Source organism: Micropterus salmoides, unplaced genomic scaffold, assembly GCF_014851395.1.
Source record: "Micropterus salmoides isolate LMB-PRFRI ecotype aquatic unplaced genomic scaffold, ASM1485139v1 Ms_hic_scaffold_12, whole genome shotgun sequence".
In the NCBI taxonomy this organism is placed as follows: Eukaryota; Metazoa; Chordata; class Actinopteri; order Centrarchiformes; family Centrarchidae; genus Micropterus; species Micropterus salmoides.
Genome location: NW_024040263.1, coordinates 14,651,586 through 14,668,037, shown reverse-complemented (window position 1 = coordinate 14,668,037; position 16,452 = coordinate 14,651,586). Strand labels below are relative to the sequence as shown.

At 40.6% G+C, this 16,452-nt stretch overlaps 1 protein-coding gene across 1 annotated transcript; it reads left to right on the top strand.

The window, feature by feature from the left end:
• Nucleotides 1-33: 33 nt before the first annotated feature.
• Nucleotides 34-15,453, top strand: LOC119899119 (stromal interaction molecule 2-like). The gene is made up of 12 exons (XM_038713545.1): nucleotides 34-783; nucleotides 4,556-4,686; nucleotides 5,822-5,933; nucleotides 6,037-6,148; nucleotides 6,278-6,393; nucleotides 9,176-9,353; nucleotides 9,448-9,625; nucleotides 9,807-9,968; nucleotides 10,156-10,256; nucleotides 10,333-10,586; nucleotides 11,913-12,105; nucleotides 12,478-15,453. Exons 1-12 carry the CDS (start codon nucleotides 660-662, stop codon nucleotides 13,985-13,987), a joined length of 3,171 nt encoding a protein of 1,056 aa, XP_038569473.1. The 5' UTR covers nucleotides 34-659; the 3' UTR covers nucleotides 13,988-15,453.
• Nucleotides 15,454-16,452: the final 999 nt, after the last annotated feature.

Below are 16,452 nucleotides of genomic sequence, written 5' to 3'. Positions count from 1 at the left end.
CACAGCTCGACGTCTGTGTTGTTAGGAAAGGGGTGGCAGAACAGAAAAGAGGACAGTACGATTAGCTGGCTTATAAAGAGATCAGAAGCTGATACAAAACAGACTCCAACTGGACAGGCGGAACAGAGAAGGAGTCTGCACCCTTAAAAGTATTATGGGCCTATGCTGTCTTCCCATCTAAACATCATCTGACCAAAAAATAGTGTTTTCATGCGTTTCCTGAGATCTGCTGCGCATGTGGTTATGACACTGGATTTTAATAATGATGGATGAGCCTCAGGACTTTTTCTCAGGACTTTGTTTTTACACCTAGTTTGGATTTTTAGCAATATTATTTGTATTATTGAATACAACTGCCCACTTTTGGAGTATTTTTACGCACATCCCTCCTGTGTTTGGATGACTACTGCAGACTTTCTGAAGTTTCTGAAGTGTTGGAACTTTTTGTTCATACATTTCAATTACCCAGCTTGCCTGGTTTGTCAAGTGAATCATCGGTTTCACGTCTCGCTTCTGGCTGTACCCATAATAGCAACACAGATTGCTTAACACTTCTCGCAGTCTGTCGCTGGTGCCTCCTGAATGTGGGTCGGTACCGCATGTTCTTTCTTCATCTTCAGTTTCTCAACTCTTGACGACAATATTATCTACCATCTGAAATGCTGCCTCTGTCCGCTCTGTTCCTCCTCGTTTTCCCCGCTGCTCTCTTTGTGGCCGCGCAAGGAGCCGGGGACCTCCAGGGTTTCACCTTCCCCGGTGGGAGCGCAGTTTTCGACCCAACAGGTATGTGCTGAATGATGCGTCGAGCCAACAAATTACAGTCTGAATCAAACAGGAAAGCAGGGCATCAATTATCACACTTATGCTTGACAAAGTCTTTGCATCGTATTCAAATCTGTCCTGTCATCACCAATATTGCGCCAATTATAATGGGCAGGGCATCTTTCTCGTTTGCACATTGGCGCTGCTGAGAATTTCAGTCTCCTAAATCTTGCAGGACTTTGTCAAAGGGTTTTATTTTGTAAAGTTTCAGCAGTTGTTCTTGGTGCATTGTGCTCCAGTCCCATGTGCCTAGGACACCTGTGGGAAGGGTTAAACTCAGGTCATATTTAGAGGTCCCACAGGGACACCAATAACACACACACACACTGCTCAGAGGGCCTTTGCAAACAACACTGCTATTTGATAGCCAATCCTGCTGAGAACTCTCCTCAGTTTTGAGAAATGCAAGCTTCATCAACAACCAGGGCTTTACTGTTTTTGCTCTGCACACTTGAATACCTCCTGGTATCGGGAGTGAGCAGAACAATGAAACTCTGTCTTCACACATTTTAATTATTTATTGCCATGCCAATAATTAGGCTATCTTGAAAAGAACAGCTATCCATCATCTGTCATGTATCAAATGCATACCTATGTCAGTCAAAGAAACAATTAATCATTTTAAGGCTTTTCCTCCTCCATGTTCAGTTTGAGTGTTTTTTAAGCACTTTTTTTTAGTCAGTCCATGTATATTTTATTTAACATCAACTTCTGAGATTAATGACAATGTTTTTGCAAAAATGTTCTGACATTAACGTCAGAAATAAGAATTCACATTTGTCCCAGAAGTCATTTTTCCCCATGGTTTTATTCATCCTTACATTGTGGACAGGGAGCGTTTAATGTTAGGACCTTGCTTTGGTATAGTGGGCTTTTCTAGCAGACCTTTGACCTCCAAGTTCCGTAGCTCCTTAGAGCACCAAAACTCTTCGGTCACAGAGTCAAAAAATGGGTTCTGACTCAGAAGACAGAAAGCTGTGCGTCATCTACTTATGTATTGGTTTTCCAGTATTTACTTACGCCTGGAACATACTGTACAATTTAAATCCTAATTACCGAATTTCCGGAAAGTCCTAACTGGCATGCGACCAAGTACATTCAGCACACATTGTCTGGTAGTGCGCCGAAGTTAAGGATTAAATCTCAAACTCATTGGTCAAACCAGTGGAGGCTGTTACAATTGTAGGCAAGGCAAGTTTATTTGTATAGCACATTTCAACAACAAGGCAATTCAAAGTGCTTTACATGAAACATAAAAGCAACAGGCAATGTAAAAAAGACATTTAAACATAATTAAACAAATAGTTCAATATAAAATATAAACAAGATAAAACAATAGAGTAAAATTATAGCACTGTGTAAGATATTAATCAAAAGCCTTAAATTTGGTTTAATAAAAAGCAGCAGCAAAAAGTGAAGTCATCAGTATTGATTTAAAAGAACTGACAGTTGCAGCAGTTTTCTGGGAGTTTGTTCCAGATATAACATGCATCAAATCTGAACGCTGCTTCTCCAAGTTTAGTTTTGACTCTGGGGACAGAAAGCAAACCTGTATCTGAGAGGTCTGGTGCTTTAAAACATAGCAGAAGATCAGAAATGTATTTTGGCCCTAAACGATTTAGTGCTTTATAAACCAACAGCAGAATATTAAAATCAATTATTTGACAGACAGTAAGCCAGTGTGAGGACCTCAGAAGTGGAGTGATATGATCCATTTTTTATGTCTTAGTGAGGACTCGAGCAGCAGCGTTCTGAATCAGCTGCAACTGTCTGATAGATATTTTAGAGAGACCTGTAAAGACACTGTTTGAATAGTCGAGTCATCTGAAGATAAATGCATAGACTTATGTCTCAGGGCCTGCTTAGACATAAGTCCTTTAATCATTGATAAATTCTTCAGGTGATCATAGGCTGACTTTGTGATCGTCTTAAAGGATCATTTTGGTATTTTAAAACCTGGGCCCTATTTTCGTATATTTTGGTGTCAAAATAATACAAAAAGCTTTGGAATATGTGCAGTAGATGGCTTCAGCCGGCAGCCATGAACCGGCTGTAGTGGCTGGAAAATATTCTATCGGGCAATTGCACCCATCAAAATTACGTCCACAAAAAGTGCTGACTGTTGTACTAGGAGTCTAACAACATTATGATAATTCTAGTGCTGAAATCTTGTGAGAGCCAAGTTGTTGCAGGAAGACAACAGTGGAAACGTGCGTCACACTTCGAAAGAGCTGTGTTGGAGTAATGTTAAGAAATAGTTTTGCAAACAACAAACTCCTCTCCCTCGCTTCCTCCGTTTCCTGCAACAACTCAGGAAACAACTTATGTAAATTTGTGTGTCATCTGCATAATTATGGTAACATATTTTGTATATTTTCATAATCTGAGCCAGTGAAAGAGGCCCCAGAAAGGAGCCTTGGGGAACTCAACAGGTAATTTTTGTCAGCTCTGATGTTGTACCTATAGACACAAAGTATCACTGTCCTTCAATTAGGATTCCAGTCGGTGGTCGTCAGTCTCAAATGCACTGAGATCAAAATTTACTAAGACTGATCTGCCACTGAAATCCTGACTGGGAGAAATTAAACCTGTTTAATAAGGCTAATTGTAAAACTTTTCTTGATAATGGTGGTAAAAAATTCTTTAAATGATTAATGAACAGACAGGTCAGACGTCATGTTTTACATTATTTCTGTTACAAACATTGTAACCAATGGATTGAGGTTATGAAGTTTATTTGTGACCTTGGAAACAGTGCAAGGTCCATAGTAGCTACTAAATGCACAAGGGGAGATTGTTTTATCAACAATTGGAGTATTCTGATTATGTAGTTGTTCATATTTATTTAATACAGTAGAAATGGTCATATTTTCATTGTTATTTTCTGTGCTTTATTGACAGAGATGGACGGAAAACATAGAGAGAGGAAGAGACAAATGCCACAAATGCCAGAATCAAATTGGGGGTGTTGAGAAGTGTCTTATTATACTGTATGAGTCTTAACCAATAATTTAGTGATGATACACATATAATTATTAATTGCTGGCCCATACTTTGTATTTTAAGAGAAACCACGGCCATAGACTTATGTTGATTTTCTATTGAAATGTTGACATTTTGGATAGACAAATAGAGGAGACTTACATTTACTCATTTAGCTGACACTGTTATCCAAAGCAACTTTTGCTATAAATGTCAGAGGTTGCACGCCTCTGGAGCAACTAGGAGTTGCGTGAAGAGGCGTGTGTCTTATAAGAGGCGTGTGTCTTATAAGAGGTGTGTGTCTTATCCACTGTGCCTATCACTATCCTTCTCTGATGTACAGTAGCAGAAAGGAATGAATAAGTAAATGATTGGAAAGATCCTTTGTGTTTTCTCTGTATAAGCCAAAATAATGACAATCTCTCAGTACTGAGACCACATGTTTTCTCACCACATGTCTGCTCTAAAAGGAGCAGTGAACATACCGAAGAAAGTTCTTGATCTATAGATCAGATAAACTGATCAATTGAGCTGGATTAATGGATAAATAAAAGTCACTGAAGAAACCGAGTGAAATAATGATTGATATAATGTCATGGGGACTGCAGATGTAAATTAGCCTAAGGCTAACTCTGGTGTAATGCATCAAATGTTTACATTTATGTTATTAATTGCACATGGTCCCTTCTAAATAAAAATCAATCAATCAATCAATCAATCAATCAATCAATTGCCTTCCTGACCCATGTAGACCCCTGCATGGTGGTGTCTCCACCATGTATGAGCGAGGCAGATCGCTACAGCTTGGAGGCCCTGCGGAGCATCCATCAGATGATGGACGATGACCAGGATGGAGGGATTGAGGTGGAGGAGAGTGTGGAGGTACAAAACTCACTCTTCATGAAATGTTTACCCCATTTTCTTAGCCGTGTTTAAATCCTTGTCCATGTATGTTCTTGCATGCAAGAGACAGACAGGGTAAAGCAGTGCAACAACAGGTGCCCTGGCTGGAGTTAAATGCTACTTCAAGGATAGCAACGGTATAACTTTGCTTTTGGCTCGGTGACAAAATTGGTTTGCACTAATAGAATACTTTAGTGCTGGTGACCTTCATAGTCACACTTCAGTATATCTCCGCCTAATATTTCCATGACTGCAGCTTGTATTTTTCTTCAGCCAGTTTGTTAAACTTCTGTCACAAGCAGAGATAAACTGATATTTCACAAACAATCCTAAATATTACAAAATTATGTTGCAAAGCAAGTTTTGAAACATGTATCTGTTGCTTTTTAACAGACCTATAATAAATTGTACCATTGGAAGCATAGTTTTTTTCTACAAAAACATTTTGTTAATGAGCCAAAAACAAGACACATTTTTCATTTAGTCATGTAACAAGTGGTCAATGCTTCATCTCTGCATGTGTCTCTGTATATGTGTGTGTGTAAAGGCATATTTACTGCATGTAAAAGCGTGTTTTTGTAGTAAATAATATCCAGAGTGAATACATATTTTGTCCAAGGAGTGTTTGTCTCTGGTCGTGTGTGACATTGGTGGTAAATCCAGAATTCTAGAATGCCTTTGCCTTCGAGAATGCAGTTCAGGGACACAGAATCCAAGGGCTCGAGTTGCTGTTACCATAGAGATGTCAGGGGGGGGGGCCTGGGCTCATCAGAACAAGATTCCTGTAGCCATCATATGAAGCCCCCGTTTACAGCCAAGGACACATTCCAAGACAACACTCGCACACACAAATACACACTCATGCAATCTCTGAAGTGTGCAATACACACTCATGCTTCTGCATGCCTTCTAAATAAATACAGTTTCAAAACACCCGCTCCTTATTGCTAGATTGAAATCCAAGTACATAACACATTGCAACAGCCATTCAATTTATTTCGGACAGAGAGGTTGAGAGTTTGTTCTCAGCAAATGTGCTTGTGACCCCTAACCTTTGTTAAATGTGACAGTCTTTATTTTCCCTTCTTCCTTCTGTCCCTCTCTGTCTTTGCAGTTCATTATTGAAGACATGAAGCAGCAGCAGACCAACAAACACAGCAACCTGCACAGAGAAGACCAGCACATCACAATTGAGGAGCTCTGGAGGGGTTGGAAGTCATCTGAAGGTGTGTGTGTGTGTGTGTGTGTGTGTAAGAGAGAGAGAGAGTATAGCTTATTTTGTCTCACTTTTTGTCTCACTTTGTCTTCTTTCCTTGCCTCACTTCTCAGTACATAACTGGACTCAAGATGATGTGCTTCGCTGGCTGAAGGACTTTGTTGAGTTGCCACAATATGAGAGGAACTTTAAAGACTATAAGGTCAACGGAAACACACTCCCCAGGTAGGAATATTCAATGACGATGCTATAGTCAAGCAAGACTAACTCACTTGTGTGCTGTTGTGTGAGTCACTGTAAAAACGAGTCAGTTGTCAAATCAACACGCTGAACTGCCATGACATCTGTGTGCAGGATTGCAGCTAATGAGCCTTCATTCCTGAGTGGCCACCTGAGGGTTCAGGATCAGAGAGACAAACAGAAGCTCAATATCAAAGCTCTGGATGTAGTTCTGTTTGGACCACCTACACGTAAGTCCTCAGCTTCTTCCCTCTCCCTGCTCTGATGAGATGATGATACATAGGGCAACTTTTTGAGCAAAGTTGCTGGGCAATGTTGCTAGTGGCAAGTCCGACTATGTTTTGAACGTATAGCGGCGATGCGTTGCAGGTGGCGGAGTGGTGGGGGAAGGGGATTACGGTAGTAATCTTTACTCATTACCATTGACGGCAACGTTGCCCTTCACGATTGCTCTAAAAGTTGCTCTGTGTATGATCAGCTTAAGTCTCTTTAATGTGTCTGTTGGCTATCTACCTCCCTGGGAACCATCACCTTATCGTGGCAGAGAGGTTTGTGTGTTGAGGGCTGTGTTGTCCGTCCGCCTATGGTGGTACTGGGGGGGGGGGGGCAACAGGGGCCAGTGCCCCTGTAACACAGACCTTGGACCCCCCTATGGCCCCCCACTGAACGAAAAGTCTGCAGCAGCCCTATTGATTTGGCGGCCCGCTGGCCACATCCGGCCCCGAAGCAACCTCCATGTTGCCCAGCACATAATCTAATATATATGACAACAAAAGTAAACTACATATTACAGTGAATGGAAGCTAAAGAGTGAACTTTAGGTCTAGCGTTTCCTTCCCATCTTTGTTGAGTTTCATATGCGCTGTACCGATCACCGCCAATCAAGGCTCAACGTAACTGTCGGACCTGCAGCCTCTCCCCTCCTGTGTGTCTGCAGAGCGCCTCCACTCCACACACGTGCGCGCACACACGGATCAGCCAGTTGAACAGTGGGCATTGACGACAACTAGGCTCGTTAGCGTAAGTATCCTACCTGCAATAAAAACTTAGTAAAAAGCCAACACTCCTGTTTAATAAGCATAAACACGCAAAACGCGATGTTTTAATCTGCCCAATATCTCATCCACTGCAGCTGTGTGTTGGTTTTACACAAGCACAGCGCTAGTTCAGCTAATAGCTTATTGTTACAAACAAGCTGAAGTGAAAGCTGTCTGTCTATAGTAAAAGCTGAAGTGAAAGCTGTCTGTCTTTAGTAACTGTTAAGCTTAGTTTGCCACGTACATTAAAATATGGCACATTATACTCAGCTGGTGGCTGAGACAGACCAGCGGTAGAGAGGAGCTGGTCCTCTCTACCAGCAGCAGCAGAAGGAGGACAGGAGGGACTGAGTTCTTTCTAAACTTGTATATATATTCCATATTCCAGACATCATATGTTGATGTCTTGAATATGATTTATTTTACTGACATTTTAGATTTAGTTCCAGTGAGATATTAGTGAATTTTCTGTTGTAAATTCTGTTGCTGCTTTAGAAACAACATTTAGTTAATAAAAAATGTTAAATTATTATTATTTTTTTATAATATTTGCAATTATTTAATAAATAGGACTGATAAGAGCATCAATAAAGAACTGAACCAATAAGGATAGTGTCAATACAATCTTAATGATCCCAACTCCTGAGAAATCCGGGCCAATCGAATCTGTAATTGAATAGCCCTGGTCTACAGTAATCATAGTAATATATCTTCCTTGCGACGAAATGTACATTAAACTGAATGCAGCATTGTAGACAATATTTTGTCCTTGTAATCCATGTTTCCACTGCATTGATAGCCTTTGGATATTGACGGAAATTGTTCGGAGTCCCCCTCCTTAAAGGGTAAATTATTATCATAACTATTTAATAATACATTGCATTTAAACAGCACTTTTCATACACAAAAAGCGAGAACAGTAACCTGTGGTCCTACCAGGCTGGACATACAGTCTGCCAAAATAAGTATCCCCTTTATAATGCATAGATGATGCCCTACTATCAAGTATTCTTGAGGGTATATTTCACATCAGGGCTAATAACAGGGGTGAATATTGAGACATTTGTTGTTTCCTAAAAAAAGTTATAGCGGGATACAAAATAAAAACTGGGATCCAGAGAATGTCTCATACACTAGAGCTACGCTGTTCATTAAGCCTTACAAAGAAATGTTGCATCAAAGAATGTACTATAACATAACTTCTTTTTGTATAATGTAATTTAATAAAACTATAACAAAGAATGGTTCATAAGACCCCATGAAAAAACGAGGAAGAGGAGCCGTCTGGAGCCAGACCCAGAGGAAGGGCTTATCGGCCTGGTCGCCGGGTTAGTCACGGAGCCCGGCCGGGCACAGCAGGAAGAAGCAAAGTGGCAGCCCCCTCTCCTATGTGCCCCGCGGGGGTCGGTTGAGTTGCCTGGGCTTCGACGGACCACGCTGCAGCTGAGGCTGGGTCTAGGGATGTAGAACGAATGAGCCGGAACTTGTGCGGGAGGTGGAGCTCTAGTTAGATCTGGTGGGGCTTATCTCCACACACAGTCTTGGTTCTGGAACCGTACTACTGGATTGGGGATGGACTCTATTCTTCTCTGGAGCTGTCCAGGGTGTGAGTTGTCAGGTGGGAGTAGGGATACTCACAAGTCCCCAGCTGAGTGCAACTACGTTGTATGTGCAACATTCATCCACCCCTATGGAAGGATGGCTATCTGCCTACTTGCCTCTTTAGTTTGCATACCAACCAACTCTCCCAGTTTCCTCAGATTTTTCCAGTATTTGAGAGACCGCTATTGACATGTTCCCATTAAGAAAGCTCCTGTGTGTGTGGGTGGCTGGCAGGGGTTTTAAGAGGCTTCCATTGTCAATGGAAATATACAAGGTGTTTGTGTTTTTTGCTTATTCCTTGTTGCTTTATGCGTTACTAAAATGACTCTGTACATTCATGATACATATGTCATGATCTTCTATTCCACTGTAGGCCCCCCTCATAACTACATGAAGGACCTGGTGCTAATTGTTTCGGTGGTGATGGGAGTTGGAGGATGCTGGTTTGCCCAGGCCCAGAACAAAGCCAGTAAAGTCCACATAAGCAAGATGATGAAAGATTTGGAAAGTCTGCAGAGTGCTGAACAGAGCCTCATAGATCTGCAGGAGCAGTAAGTATTCAGTATTTAGTGCCTCTCACTTATTGTATGGTATTCAATTTACTTTAGTTATTTTGATTTTACCAAAAATATTTCTCTTTCTCAGACTGGAGCGAGCCCAGGAAGAAAAACGTAATGTCGCTGAGGAAAAACTGAACCTAGAGGAGAAGATGAGGGATGAGATAATGGGAGCACAGGAGGAGGCTTACCGTCTGCACGAGCTGAGGCAGGGAGCTGTCAGTGAGCTCAGCCGCCTCCGATATGCAGAGGAAGAGCTGGAGCAGGTAGACAGACATTAAACCATACAGCTAGAGGATGCAGCTTAGAAATGCTGCACTTGCCTCACCCTTGCTATAGACTGAAACTTTTAAAGGATTTGAAGGAAAGAATTTAAGCTTTAACTGCAGTTTTAAAAAATTCTTCTACATACTGACCACTAACATTTGACTGATGCCATACTCTCAGGTCCTTGGAGCACTTAAGCAGGCGGAGATGGACATGCAGGCTAGCTGGACTGCCTCAGAGGCTCTCCAGCAGTGGCTGCAGCTGACACATGAAGTAGAAGTCCAGTACTACAATGTCAAGAAGCAGAGTGCAGTACTACAGCTTGTCTCTGCCAAGGAAGAGGTAATGCATGAAAAAAGGGAAACACGTGACAAACACTGCAGTAATATTTAGAGGGACTGAACTGGATACATTAGCAAGTAATTGCAAAAAAAGTTTAAAAAAGGGAGTGTTTAGACACAGGGTCATGAATGGAGCACATTTCTATCCATATATCTATCAACTGATGGGCACCTGTGCTTCCTTGCAGGCAGAGAAGATTAAGAAGAAGAGAAGTTCTGTGCTGGGTACTCTCCATGTCGCCCACAGCTCCTCTCTAGACCATGTTGACCACAAGATCCTGGAGGCAAAGTCAGTCACACTTCATTTGCTGTATATCACAGTAAAGGTGTAACATATGTCACAAAGATCTTTCTATCTCCTTAAGGAATTCCTTGTCTGAAGTAACAGCCTGCCTACGCGAGCGCCTCCATCGCTGGCAGCAGATTGAGCGCATCTGTGGCTTTCCAATAATTAGGAATCCTGGTCTAGCAAACCTCACTGCTCAGCTCTACTCAGACTCAGTTGCCCTTGGGTTGTCCCGAGTGCCCCAGCCATCTTGCTCTTGCCACAGCTCCGTCCATGGATCTATAGAGGATCTGTTAGAAGAGTCTGCTTCTCCAATCTTACCACAGATGCAAGGTAAAGGATAAGCTTTTGATTTTTTCATCTCATTAGTGTCTACAAAGGGTTCAAGCCAGGTTTAGATCAGGTGACTGGGGAGGTCATGGCATGTGAATTGCATATTTTTCATACTAATCAACACATGTTTTTCCTTTAATTTGTCACCCATCTGTATGTACGTAAATGCTGTGTATATCCAAGGGATAAATGGTATCAGTCTTCACAAAGCTGTAAATTCAGCAAATGTGTTCAGTGAACCAAATGATCAAAATCTGAATGATGACACATTTTCAAAATCAATGCTGAACATTGCAGTGCTGTGTTGTGTTATATGCAGCTAAGAACCCTCTCAACATGGATCAAATGTAACTCAGTTGTTCTGTTTTAAAGTTTCACATATTGCTAATGTCACAATGAATTAAAACAGCATTGTGAGGCACACTCTCAGGTACCCCTTACTATTATCCATTTGTGACATTACCATAACCAATACAGTAATGCAATGAGAACACACAGCTACACACTTTCCAATAACTTCCTCCAGTATTAATAAAGCCTAGTCAAACCAGCATCTAAAATTGCTGCAATGACTGGATTTCCCCATGGGGCCAACATATGTGGGCTAGCCTCACATATTTCTGCATTGAGTTCAACTTTGGTAAACGTTGACACGTGAAATGTGTGCAATTGACCAATATTAAGCCATATTGACAGTGCTGACCTTCGAAGGAACATAGACAGAGAGTCCAAAATGGAAGATGCTATCATAGCTTATAGGCTGTGTTGTCCCAATTACTTTTAATGAACTTTCTCTGTCCACAAAAACATTGTTTGCAGTTATGAACCAACAGTTATGAACCAGTAGGACAAATATGTCTTTTAAAAAAACTGTGGGAACTTCTGTTAGCAACCAAGCTAACAATCTTGCTAATTGAAACTTAGCAAGTTTCCTAACTGAAACGGAGCTCAGAGAGCTTCTTTTCCTTCTTCAACAGCTCTTTACAGAGTACAGAAACTGGTACAGAGAAACTAAAAAGAAGCTTGAAAAGCTATTTCAACTGAATAGCGCCAACATGTTCCCTGCTGGCTAGCATTTTAATGGTTAGCTCGCCAGCTACAATAATTTACCAAGAAGCACTGTGAGTAGCCCCACTATCACCATGCTTCTAGAACCACATATTTCACAAGAACGTGCGGACAAATTTAGTGATGTCAGTTTTTTGTGTTACCAGACATTTAAGATCAAAAACTAGGGGTAGCCTACATATTCATTGCTACCACTCTACCACTTCCTGTATGGATTGATAAGTTTTGCTGAATGGTTCATCTTTGGCCTTCATCCAGTTCCGGTTCCACCACTGAAACGCTCTCCCAAAACACGGGGATCCACCATATGTCGGTCACGTCGTACCGGCAACATCACTCAGCCCCCAGCCTCCATGATCTCCTCGGACCCAGACCTTCTCATCCCCATCCGAGCCCCATACCCTTGCTTTGATGAGGAAGAGGGGCTCTTCCTGAAAACTCTAAAAAAACAGTATGTATCCCTATGCACAACTTTTAAGCTGATGATACACAGAGCAACTTTTAGAGCAATCGTGAAGGGCAACGTTGCCATCAATGGTAATGAGTAAAGATTACTACCGTGATCCCCTTTCCCCACCACTCCGTCACCCGCCCCGCACTGCCGCTATACGTTCAAAACATAGTAAGACTTGCCACTAGCAAGATTGTCCAGCAACATTGCTCAGAAAGTTGCCCCGTGTATCAGCTATCAGCTTTAGAGGCCAATTTGTTTTTACGCACTGCCAATGCTAAACCACTGTGTTTTAGAAACACCTATGTTGATATAGCTGTTCATTCCTTTCCTTCCTTCCCTTATTCTTCCTTTCCTTTCTCTCACCTATAGAGAATCCCAAGAGATGCCTTCAGACACAGAATATATGACTTCACCTACTCTCAACAAAATGTTGCCTAGTCCTACTGATGACACTTCGTCTCAAAAGCTCTGTCATGATGAAACTGAGCTGCTTTCAGACAGCTCCATTACAAAGCCTTTGAGTAAAGAAGTAGAAGATGTTATAGAAGCTCCAGTTCACCAACTCTCTATACCAGAAGCTTCTGTAGATGTTTCCTGCAGAAAGCTGGCAAAAGAAGTGTTGGATACTTCTCCGGAAACCTCTTCTTTGAAGATGTCCAAAGAAGAGTCTTTGATAGAGGCTACATCAAGGAAGATATCCAGAGACTGGAGTGAAGTTCCTAAGAATGTTGCAGTTAGAAAGGTGCTGTCCAATGAGTTGGATGCAGAATTTCCAGCCTGGAGAGTAGACAGAGATGCAATAGGGGATTTGATGGACACTGCGTCAAGGAATGTATACAAAGAAAGAAGTGATTTACCTCTTGATGTGAGAAAGATTATTTGGAACGAATTAGAAGCAACAACAGACGTGGCATCTAGGAAGATATCAAGAGATATGATGGGGGCTTCAATGGACAGTGCCTCAAGAAAGATGATACGAGATGATGTTGAGCGTCCGTTTGACTCGGTATCCAGAAGGACTACAAGAGATTCAATGGGAATGTCACTAGACACAGGTTCTAGGAAGCTTCCATGGAATAAAGGGGAATGCCAGCATGATTCCTCTGTGAGGGCATTAGCAATGGACAAAATGGTTGAGACTACTAGAACACTATCAAGAAAGATTTCTAGAGATGAGCTGGAGTATTCTATAGATACTTCTTCCATGAAGATGCTGCCCAGAGAGAGATATGAAGCACTTATGGATAATGCGTCTCCTACAGAGAAGCAAGAGTTCAGTTTAGAACCATCAACAAGTAGGAGGATACTGAGAGATGAACTTGAGATGTCTGCTGGTTCTCTCAGAAGGAGAATATCAAGAATGGCAAGAGATGACATTGACAGTTGCATAGACACTCCCACAGGAAAAGTCTCATGGGATAGAGTTGGTGCTCCAATGGAAATACCCAAACAATTAAAACTAAGGGAGGAGTTGGGAGCATCCGAATCAAGTTCATCTCCAGGTCGAATTGGACAGCCAGACCTTATGGTAACCTCCCAGGTGCCACGGAAGTCATCATCAGACGTTTTCACTGGCCCGCTGAGCCAGCTTGTTTATGATGGAATCCTTGAGAAGTCCTGCAACTCCATGGCTGCAAACCCAACCAACTTCTCTGCCTCAACACCCAACCTGCCACAGAGCAAGCCCCTAGCAGAGGTGGAGCCACCATTGCCACCACGAAGGATTGCCTGCCCATCTGCTGCATTGGCCCGTGAGACTGGAGATGACAGGCACAAGGATAAGGAAAAGAGTAAGAAATCCATAAAGCTCAAAAATCTTTTTAAAAAGAAACCTGAGTCAACTCCAGAGAAGCTTCAAAGTGGTCTTCAGAAACTCTGACAATGAGCTTAGAATGTTTTCTTATTTTCATGTTTTTACATTTTATTGAACCAAAAATAGTTTGACTTCATTGAAGAAATCTTTTAGAGAAAAGACACAAAGTTTTATAAAGCATAAGGTTACCTAAAGCTGGTCGTTTTCAGAGCCAGTGGTGTCCAGAATAACAAAATGAAAGTAGAGTAAGAGAAACGAATACAATATTGATGTTTCTATTCTGAGTTTGATGTTAAAAGTGCTGACAGAATCATAATACATGTATGATTCCAGTTGCACATGTGAGGAGATCAAAATAGCTCTCACTGTTTGATAGTTTTTATATAACTTATTTTATATTTGATCCTGATCTCTTGTCTGTTATTAAGTCTTATGTAGATATATGGTTGATACCATATATTATCTTAGATGCAGATTATTTGAGGTTTTGCCTATAGTTGAAGGATTAGATGATGTTTAAACTGATACTGCTCTTCTGTATAACAGAGTTAATGCTTGTATTAAAGTCAAATCTCCACATGTTCACAAAGACATAGGGCTCAGTTGGAAAAATGTGATGTCACATATTTTCTCACATATTGTTTATAGAAAGAGGTGTGTTGGGAGGATCAGTTGTAGCAGGAAGCCTTGGACATAGTTTAGGCAACCTCTTTTTATCTCCAGAATGATCAAAGGTTCAAATGTCATTTGCAGTCAACGTCAGCATTTTTAAGGTGTGGTTCACCAGCTAAATTTAGCTGAAATTGGCATAAATAAATTGTTCACTCATACACATGCTGCCATAATTGAAAGTGGTGGCTGCATTTTTTTTTTTTTTTTTGCAGCCTCTACCATTCAGTCACAACATTGTTGTGGTGCAGTGGGGCATTTTTAAAAACTGGAGTACCAGGAACAAAAAAATAGCCCACAGGTTTGGCAATGGGTCAGGTTTAACAAAGCCAAGATTGGTCCATTTAAAAAAGGATTTGTCCTGACCCTGATCCTGTGGATCGGCTCAGTACAACCCACATTTTAATGAAAATGTACTGCTTTGATTTGTCAAATGCTCATGAACAGTTTGCTTGCAAACTGTTTTTAAATTTATTTTTCAGATGTGTGTATTTAAATGCATATTTTTAATGCTTGAATTGTTGATGTAGGATTTATGTTTCTTCTATTATTTACTGGCATACATTCAGTACCTTAAGAAGTTTATTTTAATTCAAATAATTCAGAAATGTGGCTTCAATTGATTTATGAATTGCTTACTAGAAAAGTAATTTAGTTCTTTGTTTTAGTGACAAGTGTAAGGAATATATAAATACAATGTTTTACATTGTCTTAGACAAGGACAAGCACTGAATTGTAAAGTTAATGTAGTAGAGTTCATAGTCTGTTATCTGATGGTTTATTAACATCTGATGATGGCAAAATAAACAAGGTGGTGACATTAAATGTTGTGTATTGTTCTATAATAAAGAACTGAAACAATACCAGCACGTAAATTATTGCAGCTTAAAAAATGTTCAATGAATTGTCCATGTATTTTTAATTTATAATTAATTTCCTACCCTCTGAAATTAAAAGCAATTGCTTAGTTATCGTCAGCATAGGATATTCCATTAACATTACCATAAAACTTACCATACCATTATCGTAACTGACAGAACATTTAAAAAGGACAATTTTTTAAAGGGTTTTTTAGTGCTAGACAATATGGTTGCCATTTTATTATAATTAGTCGAGCAAGATACATCCCCATATTAATGGTAGCAGCAACATTAGTTAATGTTCAAGGTCCCATCTGAACCTTCATGCTCAGTAATTAGGAAACTTGATGGGTGGTGTTTGTGTTCTTACATTAAAAAGGAACAATTGATTTAGACCCATTGAGTAATCTATAAGTAGTATTGATAGACATCTTTCATATACTGTAAATATATCTTTAAAATAGTATAAGCAGTTGTAGGCTGTTGAAATCAATAACACTGACAATATCAAATGTAAGTAGAACACTGGTGAACATGGTGACACATTATTCATTAGAAAATACATGACAAATTTAATCTGGTTGTGAATAGGCTACATGTAAGTGTTTGTTGTTTTCAGACTGCTGACCATTATTGGCTAGAAAGACATGAGGAAATGACTAGTTTAACTGTTGACTTGAATTTAAACTTTCTGGAATTTGAGCTAATTGAGCTAATCATGATGCGTGGTGTCTGCTTATAGTAAATCTCCTGGTTCTGTCTAGCCCCTGCCCACAGGTGTTTTTGTCCATTGTGAGCCACAACTCGATATACACACATCTTCATCCTAAAAGACAATTTCATCATTGTTCGATTTGTGATGCTTGCACTGGTGCAATTTTACGCAAATGAAGCAAAACTCAATCAGCAGGCTGATGTCGTCCACTCTTTCAGTTCAACGCGTCTGGTCTGTTTCGGTTAAACCAGTCAAATGTTGTCAAACTTTAAAACGTTTTACTCATG